The 20,984-nt window shown below is 42.7% G+C and overlaps 1 protein-coding gene across 1 annotated transcript in view; it reads right to left on the bottom strand.

Annotated features, from left to right (window-relative positions):
• The window catches only part of Tmem62 (transmembrane protein 62), a 28,634-nt gene extending 8,255 nt beyond the window's left edge, over positions 1–20,379 (bottom strand). The window contains exons 1-10 of the mRNA XM_042687847.1: positions 20,162–20,379; positions 19,408–19,519; positions 18,000–18,137; positions 15,790–15,835; positions 12,797–12,938; positions 10,951–11,075; positions 10,477–10,599; positions 3,638–3,793; positions 1,918–2,077; positions 657–770 (exon numbers count right to left, since the gene is read on the bottom strand). Of these exons, the coding sequence (XP_042543781.1) occupies positions 657–770; positions 1,918–2,077; positions 3,638–3,793; positions 10,477–10,599; positions 10,951–11,075; positions 12,797–12,938; positions 15,790–15,835; positions 18,000–18,137; positions 19,408–19,519; positions 20,162–20,341 (1,296 nt within the window). The 5' untranslated portion in view covers positions 20,342–20,379. The remainder of the gene's footprint in view (positions 1–656; positions 771–1,917; positions 2,078–3,637; positions 3,794–10,476; positions 10,600–10,950; positions 11,076–12,796; positions 12,939–15,789; positions 15,836–17,999; positions 18,138–19,407; positions 19,520–20,161) is intronic.
• Between the last annotated feature and the right edge of the window lie 605 nt (positions 20,380–20,984).

Genomic DNA, 20,984 nt, shown 5'->3' with positions numbered 1-20,984 from the left:
CCAGTCCTGGGACTTGAACACAGGGCCTGGGCACTGTCCCTGAGCTTCTTTTGCTCAAGGCTAGCTAGACACTGTGCAATTCAGCGAGTCATTTATAGGAATGTATCCCTAGGAACGGCAATAATAGAATATGCAAAAACTTAGTTAAAAGCCTTATTTATAGAGTTGAAGTGAAAACTGGAAATAGTTAAAATAGGAACATGGTAACTAACTTCCTTATTTTTCCTGGCTTAATGGCAGCAGTTAGAAACAGGTCCCAAATTACTTGCCTCTACTTTTTCTAGCTCAAATCCATCTAAATGCATTTTATTTTGTAAACAACTAAGTACTCTTTGTAAGACTCGGCTTTCTTGTCCCATGACTATATTGTTTATAACTTTGCATTTGTCATATCCACTAAAAACATGTCATGTTTGGGTTTTGGGTTTTTTTTTTTTTGCCAGTCCTGGGGCTTGAACTCAGGGCCTGGGCACTGTCCTTGAGCTTCTTTTGCTCAAGGCTAGTACTCTATCACTTGAGCCATGGCTCCACTTCTGGCTTTTTCTGTGTATGTGGTACTGAGGAATTGAACCCAGAGCTTCATGCATGCTAGGCAAGCGCTCTACCACTGAGCCACGTTCCCAGCCCCCATGTCATGTTTAACTGAATCCACTTACCAGGAGACAGTGGTCAGTAAGAAGAACAAATGATGCGAGGGGGTCGAATGTCAGGTGAATACTTCCGTGAACAGAAAATGTGTGGTGAGCCTTCTTACTTCTCCCAGCAGAGTCCTAGTTATAAACAGCAGAAAAATAATGCATATACACACTTAAGAATGTATAATATTCTAATTACACATGTCACTTTACAGAGTAACTAATAGTTTTCATAGGTTAGCTCTGAATAGCAACTGTTTTTCTTACCTAATTTTCCCTGTAAGAACTTTTGATAACACTTCTTTTATGCTAGTTTTTTATATCATTTCTTTCAATTCTAAATTTGAACTGAAAAAAAAAACCCTCATTAAAATCTATTCATTTGCTGGGTGCCAGTGGCTCACACCTGTAATTCTAGCTACTCAGGAGGCTGAGATCTGAGGATCATATTTCAAAGCCTGCTATGGCAGGAAACTCCCTGAGACTCTTATCTTCAATTAACCACCAGAAAACTGGAAGTGGTGCTGTGGCTCAAAGTGGTAGAGCACTAGCCTTGAGTTGAAGTGCCCAGGCCCTGAGTTTAAGACCCTATGACCAACAATAAATAAATATTAATACACCTCTGAAGAAAAGTCCCAGAAACCCAAACAAGCCCAACAGTAATGAGTGGAGGGGCCAATGCCAGCTTGTAATCTCAAAAAGGCTTTTTATTTTTGGGGGGGGAGGGGATGTTAATATTGGGTTTTGACTCAAAGCTGTATCACGCTCTCATTTGGTTTTTTTCACTCAAAGATTGTGCTCTACAACTTGAGCCACAGATCCACTTCCAAAAAAAGCATCTTACCAGAAAACAGCTGCTGACAAACATGGCAGATTCCAGTTCTTGAGTAAGAAGTGCACAAGAAGAGCTCATGGTATTTTGTTGTACCAGCAAGTAACAAAACTAATAAAGATGACTGGGATTGTGTCATAGGATTTAGTGGCCCCTGTGAAAAGCTTCCCACTAACCAAAAATGGAACAATCTGGGAATCAAAAAGAGTAAATATAACAGAGTAAAACATATTAAATTATGTTTTTGACAGGGATCAAGTAGTTGGAGCACCTGCCTTGCAAATGTAAATCCACGTTCAAATATCAATACCACAAAAATGATGTATAACGTACTATTTTTTATTTTTATTTCTTCTTACCATTGAGTTAACTTAGATTTTTGGTTTTGGTTTTTGTTTTTAACAAATTGGCTAAAAAGAACTAGAGTTCAGTGTGAAAATGACAACTCACCTGGACAGTTACTTCTATGTCATGTGTCCCATTACTGTAGGCTCTGGGATTCCACTTCAGTATAAAAATAGGACCAGACAAATGAGTAGCCTGACCTAAATTGACTCCATCGATTTTAACGGTGACGGAAGCAATGGAGGATACGGAAAAGGCCAAGATTCTAAAATGACAGTACACAGAAAATGCAAGGCTTCAGGTATTTGTCAGTGTTTTTATGAAGGAGAATCATTCCACTGTAACCTGAAAACCATGTTATCCATCAATTTCACTTCTGGGATATCAAGAAAGCAGAGATTTGTGCCCTATGTTCATAAAAGCATTATTCAGTGTGGCCACAAGATTTAGTCCCAAAGTCCATCAATAAACCAGATGTGGTATGTACAAATAACTGAATAACATTCAGGAGAATGGAATAAACAGGATGGAGATTCTGACGCATGCTACAATATGGATGAACCATGAGATCATTGTGTTACATGAAATAAACCAGACAGAAAAGAAAAAATTATAATTCCACTTATGTGAAATCCTTAGAATAGCCAAATTCACAGAGATAGGAAATGGAATGATGGTTGTTAGGAGCTGGGGTAGGGGAGGGGACAAGTGTAGAATTTCAGTTTTAGAAGATGAAAAAAATTCTGGAGATAATGATAATACAGCAATGCCACTGAACTATGCACTTAAAAATAGTTAAAATAGGGCTGGGAAAGTGGCTCAGTGGTAGAGTGCTTGCTTGCCTCCCATGCACAAAGCCCTGGGCTCGATTCCTCAGCACCACATAAACAGAAAAAACCAGAGGTAGCACTGTGGCTCAAGTGGTAGAGCACTAGCTTTGAGCTGAAAAGCTGAGGGACAGTGCCCAGGCCCAGAGTTCAAGCCCTAGGACCGACAAAAAAAAATAGTTAAAATAGTTGGATGTTGTTGGTTCACATCTGTAATCCTAGCTAACTCAGGAGTCTGAGATGGAGGATACCAATTGGAAGCCAGCACAGGCAGGAAAGTCCTTGAGACTCTTATTTGTAATTAACCAGCAAAAAGCCAAAAGCTGATCTGTGGCTCAAGTGGCAGAGCACCAGTCTTAAGTGAAGAAGTTAAGGTACTATGCCTACGTCCTGAGTTTAAGCCCCAGTATCAGCACAAAAAATAAAGCCAGAAGCAGAAGCATGACTCAAGTGGTAAGAATGCTAGCCAGCCTTAAGCGAAAGAGATGGGTAAGAGGATGAGGCCCTGTATTCAAGTCCCAGTACCAGCACCAAGAAGTAGCAGAAGCAGCAGAAGCAGAAGCAGCAGAAGCTGAAGCAGCAGCAGGAGGAAGAGGGAGGAGGGGAAGAAGAGGAGGAGGAGGAGGAAAGAATTACATATTTTAATTGAACAAAACCACTAATGTACTTTGTAGGTTGTTTATATTGTTGACAAAATGACTGTGGGGCATCTAGCTTTTTTTTTTGTGGGGGGAGGGGTTGGACGTGGGGCCTAAACTCTAGGCCTGAGCGCTGTCCCTCAGCTCTTCAGTTCAAGGCTAGTGCTCTACCACTTGAGCCACAGTGCCACTTCTGGCTTTTTCTGCTTATGTGGTGCTGAAGAATCAAACCCAGGACCTCATGCATGCAAGGTAAGCACTGAACCACCTCCCCAACCCTCATCTAGCTTTCAAATGGGAATAATAGTAATTCATTCTCCATCAATATCAAGTTTTAAGTTCTGAAACCTTACCACATACCTGATGTGCGTTGAATGAAGGAGTCTTTCTAGTGGTTCATGTCCAGCACAAGTGTAGAGGAGTGGTTTAGGATTAGTGATAAGAACCACAGGCCACTTGTCAAAGGTCAAGTCTGCAAAGCTAAAGAGGTCATGATCAAAAGCGAAGATCCGGTACCTGGAGACCAAGGGATTATGAGGTGATTTAGTCATTTCCTATTATAAGAGGGCTTGAAGGTTAACACCATGGCAAACTAGAACTTTTTACAGAATGACTATTATTACAGAGTAGGCAATACTATTTCTCAGCTTTTCCTCCTGGTCCTTATTGTTTGCCTTTCACATGCGTCACATCAACCTGGCTATGACTAAACCACGGGTCAATGTTCCTACTATCTTGTACTCTTTCCTTTCCCTTTCTTTCCTTCTCCTTCCTTCCTTCCTTCCTTGCTTCCTTCCTTTGTTTTCCTTCCTTTTTCCTCTCTCTTCCCTCCCCTCCAATCCCCCCACCCCTCTCTTTCTGCCAGTCCTGGAGCTTGAACTCTGGGCTTGGGTGCTCCCTCAGCAGCTTTTTGCTCAAGGCTAGCACTCTACCACTTAAGCCACAGTGCCACTTCCAGTTTTCTGGTGGTTGGAGATAAAAGTCTCATGGATTTTTCTGCCCAGGCTGGCTTTGAATTGTGATCCTCAGATCTCAGCTTCCTGAGTAGCTAGGATTACAGGCATGAACCATGGGCAAACACTTAAATAAATATTCATTGAATTTTCTCAATCTATTTTTAGATAGTACTTTAAGACTATTTGAAACTTAAGACATTCATCAGAAGCCTAAGATTGGACATTTTTCATGCTACATAAAACATTAAAATGTTTGATATAAACACAAACAATTTTTCATCTTTTAAATTTTTATTTCTATAATTTCAAAGAAATGAAAGTTCTATTTTCAAAGTACACAGGGAAATCTACAAACTGTCCATTAAAGAGCAACCAAAATTTCCTATTTCCTCTCCTTTCCTTCTGTTAAAATTCGTGTGTGTGTGTTGCTGAGGATTAAACCCAGGGCTTAACACATTCTATCATTGAACTACATCCCTAGGCTTTATGTTCTTTTAGAACTGTGAAAATGATTGACAGCAACAATGCTCATAAATATTCCATATGCTCCCCAGCATTTCCCAGTCTCCTTGATATTGGATTGAGACCATGTGGCTAGTTCTGGCCAACAGACCATGAGCAGAAGAGACATGTGTTGCACTTCTAGCCCATACTACTTAAGAGTGCTTAAGATGTAAGTTCTCAGCTGGGCGCTGGTGGCTCACACCTGTAATCCTAGATACTCAGGAGGCTGAGATCTGAGGATTGTGGTTCTAAGCCAGACCTGGCAGGAAAGTCTGTGACACTCTTATCTCCAATAAACCACTCAGAAAACTTGTGAGTGCTGTGGCTCAAGTAGTAGAGTGCTAGCCTTGAGCTGAAGAGCTGAGCAACAGCTCCCAGGCCCAGAGTTCAAGCCCCACAACCCCTCCCCCCCCAAAGATATGAATTCTCTGCTCTCTTCTCTGCCCTGGAACTGATGTGGTGAAGCAGTGGCACTATAAAGTAGGGAAGTGGAGCGCTGTTCTTGCCAGCTGTTACAAGCTGAAAGGTTATGTTCTACCAGACTCTTGCCACCATGATGGACTAAAAGCTCTGAAACATATTCTTGGGGTAGTAACCACTCTTTTTGACTTGTCTCTTGTCTTAAGGCACTGATATTAGAGCCCTTGCCACTGTAGAAGACAAAAGATATTTGAGTTTCAGCATGCCAGCATTGATTAGCATGCTCTGTATGGCTAGTTTTGAACTGATAAATTAATGGTATCCTCTCATTTCAGACGCCCATGTGTCTGTGACTACAGGCATGCACTCCCCTTGCCTGCTTCTACTTCAACAAGTTAGCTATATTTTTCTCTGCATGTCTTATATGCCTTTTATTCTTTAAGTCCTATTACTGACTTACATAAAAATTTGGTTGAGGGCTGGGAAGGTGGCTCAGTGGTAGAGCGCTTGCCTTGCATGCCTGAGGCCCTGGGTTCGATTCCTCAGCACCACATAAGCAAAAAGAAAAAAGCCGGAAGTGGTGCTGTGGCTCAAGTGGTAGAGCGCTAGCCTTGAGCTGAAGAGCTGAGGGACAGCGCCCAGGCCCAGAGTTCAGCCCCACTACCGGACCCAAAAAAAAAAAAAAAAATTTGGTTGACCTTTTCACCACTTTGATTCCTGCTTTCATTTTCTGCCTATTTGTTTTCTTAGTGGTGCTCTAGATGATACAATTGATCTTTTAAAATTATAATAATCTAGCTTGAATAATCACAGCTTCATTTTAATAGTATAAAAACGCCCTCTCTTGTGCACGTCCAGGCCTTTCCCCTTCATGCTGTCACACATTTCTACATCTCTATTCACAGTGTACCTATTAACCTGGATTTATTATTACTGTTCAGTGCCCTTGATGTTTTAAATTAGATAATGCATCAAAAGTACAAACTGAGCGAGGTGCCAGTTTCTCACACCTGTAATCCTAGCTGTTCAGGAGACTGAGATCTGAGGATCACAGTCTGAAGCCAGTCTGGGGAGAAAAGTCTTAGTGAGACTCTTATTTCCAATAAACTACTCAACAAAGTTGGAAGTGGTGCTGTGGCTCAAGTGGTAGAGCACTAGCCTTGAGCACAGAGAGGCTCCAGACAGTGTCCAGGCCTGAGTTCAAGCCCCCAGACTATGAAAAAAAAAAAAAAAAAAAGAGTACAAACTGGCTTTATGTGAAATTTTTTAAAAAGATTAGTGAAGCTGATATTTTCCTGTCTCATACTAGATTTATATGAATGAGAAATAAATATTGTGTTAAGCCACTAATATTTCTGGATTTATTTGCATCAAGAACAAAGCCAAATCAGATATTACCAATATACTCAATGTTTGAAAATAGCTTTATTAGGGGCTGGGAAGGTGGCTCAGTGGTAGAGTGCTTGCCTCACATGCATGAGGCCCTGGGTTCGATTCCTCAGCACCACATAAGCAGAAAGAGCTGGAAGTGGTGCTGTGGCTCAAGGGGTAGAGTGCTAGCCTTGAGCTAGCACTGAAGAGCTGAGGGACAGCGCCCAGGCCCAGAGTTCAGGCCCCACGACTGGCAAAAAAATAAATAAATAAATAATAGCTTTATTATATCTAATGCAATTTAAATGTTTATGAAAGCAGTTTGAGAGCTGAGAAGTGGTGACTCATGACAATAATCCTAGCTATTCAGGAGTCTGAGATCTGAATATCATGGTTCAAAGCCAACCCAGGCAGGAAAACCTGTGGGATTCTTACCTCCACTAAACTACAAAAAAAGCAGGAAGTGGGGAGGTGGCTCAAGTTGTAGAATACTAGTCTTGAGCACAAAAGCTCAGGGATGGCACCTATGCCCTGAGTTCAAGCCCCAGGACCAGTACAAAACTAAATAAATAAATAAAGCAAACAATTTGAGGTAGGTCTTTTTTTTTTTTTGTCGGTCGTGGGGCTTGAACTCTGGGCCTGGGCGCTGTCCCTCAGCTCTTCAGCTCAAGGTGAGCGCTCTACCACTTGAGCTACAGCGCCACTTCCGGTTTTCTGGTGGTTTATTGGAGATAGGAGTCTCACGGTCTCTCCTGCCGGGGCTGGCTTTGAACTGCAATCCTCAGATCTCAGCCTCCTGAGTAGCTAGGATTACAGGCGTGAGCCACCAGCGCCCGGCTATGAGGTAGGTCTTTACAGTAAATTGCCAGATAAAAATGCCAGGTTTGGAACACAGAAAAGCAGATCGGAAAAGGAAGGAAGCAAATAGTTTCATAGTGAACAGCACAACTTGTAACTGAACAGGAATCTGAGTCAGATTTAGAAGGCTCTCTGAGAAGGGCAAGCCCAGCCCAGCCCAGAGCACCACAATTCAAATTAATTATAGTTGCCAACTAATTAAAGGGCTTAAGTGTAGTTTATATAGTTTCTAGGACAGCCAACCAAAAATGAATACTCTCAAAGATGTAAAGCTTTTTCATTAATAGAAAGTTAAAAAGAAATAACATATTAAGTATTTTTTTTTTTTTTTGGTCAGTCATGGGGATTGAACTCTGGGCCTGAGTGCTGTCCCTCAGCTCTTCAGCTCAAGGCGAGCACTCTACCACTTGAGCTACAGTGCCACTTCCGGTTTTCTGGTGGTTTATTGGAGATAAGAGTCTCAGGGACTTACCTGCCTGGGCTGGCTTTGAACCTCAATCCTCAGATCTCAGCCTCCTGAGTAGCTAGGATTACAGGCGTGAGCCACCGGCGCCGGCTTTAACTAATTTTTGAATATTGAATATCTTCAGTTTGGCTTTGAAAGAGTTAAATAACTTTAATAGCTATTTAATGGGTTTTTAAAAATAGTTTAATAGTTACTTAATAGTTTTGTTTTGTTCGGTTTTGCAGCTGGGCGCTGGTGGTTCACACCTGTAATCCTAGCTACTCAGGAAACTGAGATCTGAGGATTGCAGTTCAAAGCCAGCCCAGGCAGGAAAGGCCGTGAGACCCTTTTTTTGTTGTTGTTGTTGCTCGTGGGACTTGAACTCTGGGCCTGAGCACTGTCCCTCAGCTCTTCATCTCAAGGCTAATGCTCTACCAGTTGAGCCACAGCGCCACTTCTGGCTTTGAGTGGTTTATTGGAGGTAAGAGTCTCATGGCCTTTCCTGCTGGGGCTTGCTTTGAACTGTGATCCTCAGATCTCTGCCTAGAGTAGCTAGGATTACAGGCATGAGCCACTGGCAGCTCGGCATCGTGAGACTCTTATCTCCAATAATCCACTCAGAAAACAGAGCTGTGGCTCAAGTGGTAGAGTACTAGCCTTGAGCTGAAGAGCTAAGGGACAGTGCCTAGGCTCAGAGTTCAAGCCCCATGACTAAAAAACAAAACACTAGCTTACTCAGGAGGCTGAGATCTGAGGATCGCGGTTTAAAGCCAGCCCGGGCAGGAAAGTCCATGAGACTCTTATCTCCAATAAACCACTAGAAAACCGGAAGTGGTGCTGTGGCTCAAGGGGTAGAGCGCTTGCCTTGAGCTGAAGAGTGCAGGGACAGTGCCCAAGCCCAGAGTTCAAGCCCCAGGACTGACCAAAAAACAAAACAAAACAAAACAAAAGCATCTTTCTATATATCCAGGCTAGCTTCACATTTACAATCCTGCCTGCCTCGGCTTTCTGAATGCTTAGATTATAGGCGCGAACACTTATCTGGACTGAGATGATATTTTTCTATATTTAAATTACTAAAAGATTTTACTTAAAACACTTCTCAATTATGTACATACTTAAGTATATAGTTGTTGTTTTTTTATGTGGTGGTACAGTTGTTTACATTCAGGGTCTTAGTTTACTAAGCAAGTACTCTGCCACTTCAGCCATATCCCTACATCTTTTTGTTTTTCATTTGTTTTTCAGATAAGGTCTCAAGCTTTTGCCCAGGCCAGCATGGACTGTGGTCCTCCTATTTCTGACTCTGAGGTAGCTGAGATTACATACGTGTGCCATGTGCCACATACCCTGCTTGTTTTTCTTTTTTTTTGGTCAGTCTTGGGGCCTGAAGTCGGCCTGGGCGCTGTCCCTCAGCTCTTCAGCTCAAGGCTAGTGCTCTAACAGTTGGAGCCACAGCACCACTTCCAGCTTTTTCTGCTTATGTGGTGCTGAGGAATTGAACCCAGGGACTCATGCATACAAGACAAGCATTCTACCACTGAGCTACCTTCCCAGCCCCTCTGCTTGTTTTTTTTTTTTTTGAGGTAGGTTCAGGCTAACTTTTGCCTAGCTGGCCATGAACCATGATCCGCCTATCTTCTCCTCTGGAGTAGCTGAGATTACAGGCATGTATCATCATGCCCAGCTTAACTATATTTTTCATAAATAAATAGTTTTCTGTTAGAGAGACCTTCATAAATACAAATCTTAATTATCTGAAAAAATTAAATCATTACCATCTTGTGGTAGTATCTGGAATGATAGATATAAAATACAGGGGAAAACTGGTATTTCTAGTTTTAGTGCTTTTCAAATGAAGACCATAGACCAACCCAGACCACAAAATTGGGGCACTTACATTCCCATGTTAGGACCTGGAAATTCTTTTTTTCTTTTCCTTTTTCTTTTCTTTTCTTTTTTTGCTGGTCCTGGGACTTAAACTCAAGGCCTGGGTTCTGTCCCTGAGCCTCTCTGTGTTCAAAGGTAGAGCTCTACTACTTGAACCATAGTGCCATTTCTGGCCTTTTCTGAGTAGTTTGGTTGGAGATAAGTGTCTCATGGACTTTCCTCCCTGAACTGTAACTCTAAGATCTCAGCCTCCTAAGCAGCTAGGATAAGAAGCATGAGCCACTAGCACTTGGCTACAGTTTTTTTGTTTTTCTGTGTTATGTTTTTGTTGGTCCTGGGGCTTATACTCGGGGCTTTGTGCTTTCCCTGAGCTTCTTCACTTAAGGCTAGTACTCTACCACTTTGAGCCAAAGTGCCACTTGGAAATTCTAGTTTAATAAAGTCTTCCATAATTTTTGTGCACACTGGAGTTCAAAACTACTTTTTGTTCTGGGCAGAGTGATATACTCATATAACCTCAGTTACTCAGAGGTACAAGGGTTATGGTCTGAGGACAACCCAAGTAAAAATGAAACACACTATGTGAAAATATACTAAAAGTCAAAAGGGCTGGTGGCCTAACTCAAGTGGTACAGCAAGGAAACAATGCCAGAAATATCCTAAGTTATAATCGGGCTCATGTACCATAAGAAAAGCAGTAGTGCTTTGTTAAAACTTGTATGTGTAAGTATCACTTAGTAGGTTAGTTCCCTTACCTTCGATTATCTTTCCAATCTCCAACTTCAAGTTCCAGAGTGCCCTGGAGATGACGAGTATGCAAAACAGGCATCAATCCACCAAGTGTGTGCAGATGCCCACACAGATACGCTGTGGCTGAACTAACCAGTGACAAACAGTAGAAAAATGAACTAAGATGATTTGTGCTGCCTTTTCAGGAAAGCAAGAGACGTACAGCAACATGAAAGAAATAAAAGCAATGCCTTTTTTTTTTTTTTTTGCCAGTCATGAGGCCTGAACTCTGGGTCTGGGCACTGTCCCTCAGCTCTTCAGCTCAAGGCTAGTGCTCTACCACTGGAGCCACAGCGCCACTTCCGGCTTTTTCTGTTTATGTGGTGCTGAGGAATCTAACCCAGGGCCTCATGCTTGCAAGGCAAGCGCTCTACCACTGAGCCACCTTCCCAGCCCTAAAAGCAATGACTTTTGATTCCAGAAGTCTTTTTTTTTTTTACCTCATTATTGTCCGAATCCCTGGTGATGGAGAAAGGATAGTGGATGTTGTATAGTGTCCAAACCAAATGGTATGGTTGCTCTGACTACTTTCCTTGGCCAATAATAATAGCTCATTCATCCGTTCCTGAATTGGGAGAAAATAGCAGAAGTTTTAATTAGAGGTAAAGCTAAAATCCAATATGAACAGCCTAAACACCCCTGAATTTTTTAAATAATAATTTTAGTGTGTGTGTGTGTGTGTGTGTGTGTGTGTGTGTGTGTGTGTGTGTAGCCTAAACCCTACTGAATATCCTCTGTAAGTTTCAAATTGTTTCACTACATTATAATTCACTTGAGCCTAAAAATAGTAGGCAATTACCAATCCTATTTAAAGAAACCGAAATAAAGAAGTTAATGCTACTGTGTCAGCATTGAATTAAATAAAGCAATGTAATAGATAAAAAGGACATTGAAACAAAATTTCTAGAACATACCCTGACAGAAATATTTGTATCTATATGTGCACAACAGCTCTACTCATAGCAAATGAACACTAGAAACTAATACACTGAAATGTATCCATGTAATACAATACAAACTCAGCACTAAAAAGGAAAGCACTTCTAATGCATGCAGACAACACATGTGACTCAGAAACATCAGATTGAATATAAGAAGCTATAGCTAAGAGTAAAATACTGTATGATTTCACTTACATAAAATTTTAGGGCAGACAAAACAGATAGAAAAATCATTCCTTCCAGAGGGACTGAAGACAGACTATGCAAAGAAACCTTCTAGATGATGGAAATGTCCTAGGTCGTGGTGATGATTATACCTGTATATACATTTGTCAAACTCTTTTAGCACTAACAATAAGTGTATTTTATTATATGTCAGTCATGTTTCATAAAGTTGAACTTGAAAACTAATTTTCACATCTTAAATATGCATTGATATTGTCTGTAAAGTACTTAAAGCAATATATTTCTGGGCCCTTGGCTAGTTTAGGAATCTGCCTTTTATAATCTTCCAGTTGATTTCATGTATCTGATCCTTGAAACATATCATTCTATATCTTATATGAGGCTATGTGCTCATTAGGTAAGAAGTTGGCATTTGTTGGACCAAGAAATAATGAAAGGTTTTCAATTTTATAGTCACTTGTGATCCAGCAAAGGTTTTCATCAAGCCTTGAAACACCAAACACTTTGAAAGAAACTTACCCAATTCAGATGCTGTGTTGCCCTTATTAGAAAAAATATAGGCAAGCAATTGGTCTTGGCAATTGTGAAGATTTGACAAAATGCTAGAATACACTAAGATATATGTTCTTCAGATTAAAAAATACATTCTATACTTGGTATGCATTTAATAAATTTTTGCTGAATAAGTATGAAATGTGAGGTGGTTCTTTCCTAGGACAGAGTCAGGAATAACAGTGCTGAAGTAGTCAGTAGCTTATAGTCATGCTTGTAACCAAAGTAAATTTTTGAATATTTCTAAATAAGCATCTGTTTCCCTACAATAACTAGATGATCCACAGATAGCCCAGAGAAAAAAGAAATAAAAACAGGAAAGTTAAAAAGGAAAAGTGAGAAGCCAGGCACCAGTGGCTCACGCCTGTAATCCTAGCTACTCAGGAGGCTGAGATCTGAGGATCATGGTTCAAAAAGCCAGCCTGGGCAGGAAAGTCCATGAGACTCTTATCTCTAATTAACCACTAGAAAATCAGATGTGGCACTGTGGCTCAAGTGGTAGAGCACCAGCTATGAGCTGAGGAGCTGAGGGACAACGCCAAGGCCCAGAGTTCAAGACCCATGAATGTCAAAAACAAAAAAAAAGGAAAGTGAGTTTATACTACACCTCATCTAAAATTCCAAAGAAATTATAAGGTCTCTTAGGCCCTGGATTTGGGGTAGCATCCAAAGAAATGAAAGAATAGTTGCCAAAGGGAGTCCTGTGAACATAATGGAAAGAGCCATCCTTGCGTACTGCAGAGTATTTCCTAAAAAAAAAAAAAAAAAAAAAAAAAGGTTTTAGTGCTATCATAAAAACAAGGTGAATGTAAATTCTGTCCCTAGTATCATGCCAGATTTTGTTTCCTTTGAAAGATTTACTGAACTGATAATGTAGTAAACTAGATGTACAATGGGTAAAATGATTGAAATAAATTAACAAAATTTTTCTTCCAGCCGGGCACCTGTGGCTCACACCTATAATCCTAGCTACTCAAGAGGCTGAGATCTGAGGATCACGGTTCAAAGCCAGCCCAAGAAGGAAAGTCCGTGAGACTTTTATCTCCAATAAACCACTAGAAACCGGAAGTGGCGCTGTGGCTCAAGTGGTAGAGCACTTGCCTTGAGCTGAAGAGCTGAGGGATAGTGCCAAGCCCAGAGTTTGAGCCCCATGACTGACAAAAAAAAAAAAAAAATTCTTCCATTTTCTCCAAAGATTCATTCATGTAAACTAATTCATCAATAACCAAACACAAAGTCATCAAAGTAGTGATGACTGTGTAACACAGTCCTTTAGATATTCAAAAGGAAACAGCTCATAATTTCAGTAAAATTTAGTGAGAGCTGGGTTCTGGTGGTTCATGCCTGTAATTCCAGGTACTCAGGAGGCTGAGGTCTGGAAGATCGAGATTTGAGGCCAAATAAGTTTGTTAGACTTCATTTCCAAAATATCCAGCCAGTAGCAGGGCTGTAGACATGTCTCAAATGGTAGAATTCCTGTCTAGCAAGCTTGAGGCCCTGCGTTCAAACTCCAGTATTACCAAATAAAAATTAATATAGAAAGAATTCTGAAGATATTTACTTGCTGAAACAGGACATTTTTTACACATGAAAATCTGTCTAGGCATTGAGTGCCAGTGACTCACACCTGTAATCATAGCTACTCAGGAAGCTGAGATTTGAGGATCCTGGTTTGAAGCCAGCCCAGGCAGGAAGTCCATGAGACTCTTATCTCCAATAGACTACTCAGAAAACTCTGAAAGTGGCTCTGTGACTCAAGTGGTAGAGCTCTAGCCTTAAGCAAAAGCATCTCAGGGACAGTGCCCAGGCCCAGAGTTCAAGCCCTAGGACCAGAAAAAAAAAAAAATCTGTCTAGGACTGAGAATATAGCTCAGTGGTAGACTGCTTGCCTAGCATATGCAAAGCCCTGGGTTCAATTTCCACTATTAAAAAGGAAAAAGATTTTTAAAAAAGAAAAAAGTATGTTTAAAAGTCAATCAGCAATTTGAACAGAGGTTAAAATATATTAATATTTTCTGGATTCTGGGTTTTGGCATGCTCTGGGGCATTTGGTTTTGCTTCTCTTTTTCTTTCTTTCTTTTTAACAAAGGGAATCAAAACCAGGGCCTTGCATGTGCTAGGCAAATAGTCTTATACTAAGCTGCATCGCCAATCCTTAGGACTTGACTAACAGGATTAGAGGGGGGACTGTTGAGCTCTCTAGTCATCCCATAGACTCAGAGAATCAGTGTCTCAGCATTCTGAAAGCTCACTGACCTCAGTAGTTAGGCTGACAAGCTCTGATCTAAATAACTTCCTCTGTGCATCAGTGGGGAAAAAAAAAAACCCATTGACCAACACAAAGCACTAAAGTATCAAGTATCTGAAACAAAAACGTAAAAGCATGGTGGTACTGATTTGTAATTCTACTACATGGGAAGCCAAGGCAACAGGAGGATCATGAGTTCATGATCATCATTATTCAGGGCAGCCTGAACAATGTGCTGAGATTCTATCTCAAAAACAAACAAAATGGGGCAAAGGGGGAAAAAAAGAAAAACTTAAAAGAACTGAATCTGCCGGGCGCTGGTGGCTCACGCCTGTAATCCTAGCTACTCAGGAGGCTGAGATCTGAGGACCACGGTTCAAAGCCAGCCTGGGCAGGAAAGACTGTGAGACTCCTATCTCCAATAAACCACCAGAAAACCGGAAGTGGCGCTGTAGCTCAAGTGGTAGAGCACTCGCCTTGAGCTGAAGAGCTGAAGGACAGTGCCCAGGCCTAGAGTTCAAGCCCCACGACCAACAAAAAAAAAAAAAAAAAAAAAGAACTGAATCTGTCACACATAAAAAGTAAAGCCTCAGACTGGTGCCAGTGGCTCACGCCTGTAATCCTAGCTACTCAGGAGGCTGAGATCTGAGGATCATGGTTCAAAGCCAGCCCAGGCAGGAAAGGCCCTGAGACTCATATCTCCAATAAACCACTAGAAAACCAGAAGTGGTGTTGTAGCTCAAGTGGTAGAGCACTTGCCTTGAGCTGAAGAGTTGAGGGACAGTGCCCAAGCTCAGACTTCAAGCACCATGACTGACAAAACAACAAAACAAAACAGTAAAGCCTCCTTTCCTAAATTATAAGGGGTTCTTTATCTAGAAATTTTATCTATTAAAAAATGTTTTTGAAGTGGCTCTGTGGCTCAAGTGGTAGAACTCTAGCCTTGAGCTGAAGAGCTGAGGGACAGCCCCCAAGCCCAGAGTTCAAGCTCCACTACCTACAACAACAACAAAAAAATTTTTTCGAGCTAGGCAGGCACCGGTGGCTCATGCCCGTAAACCTAGCTACTCAGGAGGTTGAGATCTGAGGATCATGGTTTAAAACCAGTCCAGGCAGGAAAGTCCATGAGACACTATCTCTAATGAACCACTCAGAAAACAGGAAGTGGAGCTATGACTCAAAGTGGTAGAGTGCTATCCTTGAGCAGGGAAAGAGAAAACCAAAAAAAAAAAAAAAGGCTCAAGCAAGGGCCTGACAAAGTAAAAAGGAGTTTTCTCTCATTTATTAAATTCCACTATACCCTTCTTGTAATATACTCTATTTAGTGGTACGTCTCCTGTTTATTTCAGTACCTGTAATAATTGTTGATGCTCTCCAGACTTGGAATGTTGTATGCATCTAATTGAAAGGAAAAAAACAAATGTTTATCTATACAAAAAAGAAAAATGTAATCATGTTCTATAAGGTACTCATGACTAAAGAAAAATGACAATGCACTCTAACATTTAAAATGTAAAATGCCTATAATTAGATTAATAATTTTATGAACTTTATAACTTAACAGAACTCAGAATACCTGGATGGTTTAGGCGACCAAGTGTACTAAAGAATAAATAGGTTATTTTTCATTTTTAGATGTAATTTGAAGTTATAAGACTGGATTGTGGTTGCTGTTTTAATAATGGGATTCTAGGAGCCAGAAAGAGTGAATTCATGGCTGATCTATATCTCTGTGCCAATGTGTTTTTTTTTTTTGTCGGTTGTGGGGCCAATGTTTCTAAAAAATAAATCACTCTGACTTCAGGGACAAAGCTCTTCCCTTATTGAATCTTAAAAAAGACTCATTTGGGAAAGGGTTATAAAAATGATAAAAAGGTGTCAGGTTAATGGTATCATCGAAAACCTATGCAGAAATACAATGATTTCATAGAGCTTGATTGCCTGTTTGCAGAAGCTAAAATTGTTCAAGTCCAATTTAGGCCCAAAGAAATGTTACTGAAATGTAATCCTTTTGCTAAGTAAGAGGACACATCTATATTATATTTAAATCTTAGTAAAAACCTAATTTCCTTTTTTACTGTAATACAATCTAAGAAAGGTATTTGAACTAATTAAGATTAGAAATTAAGGGAATACTAATAAAATTAGGAAAAAAGGGAGATATAAATACACAAGAGATAGCCGGGCACTGGTTTAAAGCCAGTCCAGGCAGGAAAGTCCATGAGTCACTATCTCTAATGAACCACTCAGAAAACAGGAAGTGGCATTGTGACTCAAAGTGCTAGCCTTGAGCTGAAGAGCTGAGGAAAAACTCTCAGGCCCAGAGTTCAAGCCCTACTACCAACAACAACAACAACAAAAATACACAATAGAAATTTGTAAGCCAAACATTCCATTTTAATTTATAATCTCTACCTACTTTGTAGCAATTATTTATAAGCAAGGAATTTTCTGATTATGCCTATTGCTGTGTATGTCAGCAGGCAAAACTATCTGTTAAAAATTATAGTTTTGCTGAGCACCAGAGGCTCACACCTATAATCCTAACTACTCAGGAGGCTGAAATATGAGGATCGAGGTTCAAAACCAGCCAGGGTGGTAAAGTCCCTATGAGACTCATGACCAGGAAGTGGTGCTATGGCTCAGAGTGGTAGAGCATTAGCCTTGAGCAAAAGAGCTCAGAACAGCACTCAGGCCCGAGTTTAAGCCCCACAACCAACAAAAAAAAATGCAGTTTTTATTGACTGGTTGATTGATAGTACTGGGATTTGAACCAGGATTTGAACTCAGAACCTTATACTAGACAGGTTATGTTATGTGTGCTACTACTTGAACTATACCACGAAAATGAAAGTTTCAAAAAATATACACATTGATACAGCAGTAAGTAATAAAAATGTATAAAAGGTAAATACTGTAATAAGGAAGTATTTTTATAAAGCACACTGTTTTGGGGAAAAGTTCATTTCTTTAATAACACAAAAATTAACACAAAAACTGTCCATTTGTCTGCAAATATCTATGGAGAGTGGTAGGGATTTTCAACATTTTTTTCATATACTAAAATTTATTCTTTGTGTGGTATAGTTCTGTTGACTTTGATCAAGCATGTATCCAATAGAGCAATCAAAATATAGTACAACCTCATTAGTCCCTCCCTGCAGATTCTAGTGTCTGTAACCAGTCCGTTCTGCATCCCTTTCTCTGGCAAACACACCTGTGACCTCTCTCTAGAGTTGCTTATTCCTGAATGTCATACAAGTGAAATCATACAGTATGAAAACAACAGTTTAGTGTCTTTCACGGAACAAAACGTAGGTAGTTAAAAAGCATTTGTACACATAAATTTCAGTAACAGCTTTCTTTCCCTATAAAGAATTAAACTACCTTACAAACATTCATTCAAAACCTGAGTGACATTTGACGTTTTAAATCATATATATTATAGATATGTTTCAGAGATGTGGCTTTCAGTATATCTAATTCCTATTTTATAATTTTAAATTTTAAATGATAGAATCTAGATTCCTACAGGGTAAAAAAATTTAGTGTTGGCCCTTACCATGATTTCCTTTAATATCCAGCCACTTGGTTTTTTCCATGACTCTGGTCTTCTTCAGAATACCCTGGTAAGTTTGCCATTCTATCTCATGCTGACTGGATCCCAACTGTTCTTTTGTTTTAGCATCTGTCAGGTCTCCTACAGGTTCATACAAGAATCAAAACACAAACTCCAGAGTTCAATTTAAAACACACACACACACACACACACACACACACACACACACACGGAACAAAAATAAAGTACTTAACATGAATAAACACAATCACTGAGTCCCACCAAAGTCCAAAGAAAGCATTATACTAACAAGATTGTCTCAGCTAGAGCTTTGTTTATATAACTTAACAAGAGCCTATTTAACTTCCTATGATATTAGGAACAGTTGTGAAAAGTTTGTCTCTAAAGACAGCTGTACAAAAATGCATCAACTGACTGACAATATTAAAATCCTTTATAAGAAATTCCAACACTCCAGCAGGAGCCTAGAATCTATTGCAACCATATTTTCCATATCTGAATCAGAGTACATGATCTGACCAAGCAGTATTTTTACAGCAAGAAGCAATCTAGAAGCCAGATGTGGTGGTGGAGCATGCCTGTAATCAATCCCAGCACTGGGGAGACTGAAGCAGGAGGACTGCAAGTTCAAGACCAGCCTGCACTATATTGCAAGGTGTAATCTGGATAATGAAATACCAAAATCAAAATTTCTAACGAACTTAACAGAACAGCTGAAAGGGGAACTTATGGGCAGTGATGCCTATCATATTAGCAGAGGTGTTTTAGTAAGGCAAGAGGCAGATGAGCGGCCCCAGTGAACAGGATCGATGCTCCCTTAACTTCTCACCACACTATGGCAACACTTGACCAAGGGTTTGAAGAGTCTAGGAAATACAAGCCACAGAAGTATCAAGGGAAGAATAAAAAGTGCCCTGGGTCACTTGAGACCTCAAACCACAGAAAATAACAGAAAAATTAACTCATCTGTAAAGACAATGGAAAACTAACAGGAAGGAGAACTTTTGATTCCTGTTTTGAAGGGCTTTCATCCTCAAATCCAAGAACTATGACAACTACCAACACACACACAGACACACAGACACACACAGAGTAGGCAACACAAGGACATGAGTATCGCAAGCCTTCCTTCTGCTGCGATGACAAAATCTTGCTATGATAATAGACATTCAGCCTGGGTCTTGATTCAATTATCCATTGGTAAAGGGAATCTCAAAGTTTCATTACCCCAAATACTTATCAGGTAGGGAATAAGGCTGGGGCTGGGATTGGGGCGGCGAGGAACCTAAAGCCTCCCAAGTGAACAGCGGCAGCCCTGATTAGCATTCCACCACGGGGACCACAGACCACCACCACCACCATCACGGCACAGCACGGCAATCTTCCCTACCTGTAGCTAGCACAAGAGCGGGTTGAATGATGTCAACAGTTTCTGAACAGAATTTCTCTAAGTCTACCGCTCTGCCTCGGTCGCGAAATCTGCTCAGGTGAATGTCGGATATCTGCCAAAAGCAGGTATTGAACAGAGACAGATACCTCCCCATCAGGAAGAGGCAGCATGGGCCCACGTGGCCCAGCGGCTTCCTGGGGGGGGGGGGGCGGAAAGGACAGGGCAAAGATGCAGGGCACGAACGAGCTCCCCGGAGAAGGACCGAGCCCGGGCCAGCACTAGACAGACCCTCCCAGTGACACCTGCTCCCAAGTCCCCCCCTCCCAGTGACACCTGCTCCCAAGTCCCCACCCTCCCAGTGACACCTGCTCCCAAGTCCCCCCCTCCCAGTGACACCTGCTCCCACGTCCCCACCCTCCCAGTGACACCTGCTCCCAAGTCCCCACCCTCCCAGTGACACCTGCTCCCAAGTCCCCCCCTCCCAGTGACACCTGCTCCCACGTCCCCACCCTCCGAGTGGCACCTGCTCCCACGTCCCCACCCTCCGAGTGACACCTGCTCCCAAGTCCCCCCCTCCCAGTGACACCTGCTCCCAAGTCCCCCCCTCCGAGTGGCACCTGCTCCCAAGTCCCCCCCTCCCAGTGACACCTGCTCCCAGGCTCCCCGCCAAGTGGGAGTCCGGCCAGGCGCGGGCGGTCTACCCCCCCCGCCCGCACGAGCCTCCCCCACCTCCCGTCGGGCTCCCCCGCGTCACCTGCAGGCCCCAGAAGATGTTGCCGTCTCCAGGCCCCGGCGCGGGGTGGGTCCGCAGGGGGCCCCGGGGCTGGGGTCGCGGCGAGGGCCGGCTCGCCAGGCCGTAGTGCTCCAGGAGAAGGGCAGCCAGCGCCGCGGCCGCCAGACCCGCCACCACCCTCACGGCCAGCACTACAGCCATGACCGCCCCCACCCCCTCCCCGGGGCTGCTCGGCGTCCACCCCCCCCCCCCACCTCCACCCCGGCCCTTCCTGCTCCCCTAGGCCGGCCGCTGCGCCCGCACTTCCGGGCTCTAGGCTCGCCGGTCCCGGGTGCGTGTGTGTATGTGTGTGGGCGGGGTAGCGCACCTTCTTTCCCTGGACCTAACCCCGCCCTCCACCGGCGTAGCCCCGCCCCTTCCTCGATTTAACCCCGCCCTCCACCGGCGTAGCCCCGCCCCTTCCTCGATTTAACCCCGCCCTCCGCCGGCGTACCCCCCTCTCCTTCCTCGGCTTAGCCCCGCCCTCCGCCCGCGTAGCCCGTCACTCCCGCGGCTCGGCCCCGCCCCCGCGGTCTGCGCCCGGCGGGTTTGCAGCCGCTGTCTCCGCCTCCCGGCGAGGGCTGTGCGGGCGGAGAGCCTGGCGGCGGCGGCGGGAAGGCTGCCTCGCACTGGCAGGCCCGGCGGCGGGGACTGGAGCCCCGGGCGGCTCCTCCTCGGCCAGTCACGGCTGGCCTGGGTGGTGGCGCGGCCTCCACGCCCGTAAAACCCGCGTCCACGCTGGCTCGGTGCAACCCGCGCGCGTGTGTGCATGGCCGTGCGGAGGTGACCGGCCGGGTCTCTCCTG

Source organism: Dipodomys spectabilis, unplaced genomic scaffold, assembly GCF_019054845.1.
Source record: "Dipodomys spectabilis isolate Male_0828 unplaced genomic scaffold, ASM1905484v1 ptg000108l, whole genome shotgun sequence".
Lineage (NCBI taxonomy): Eukaryota > Metazoa > Chordata > Mammalia > Rodentia > Heteromyidae > Dipodomys > Dipodomys spectabilis.
Note: the sequence above shows the minus strand (reverse complement) of the source record. Positions and strands in the feature narration are given on the sequence as shown.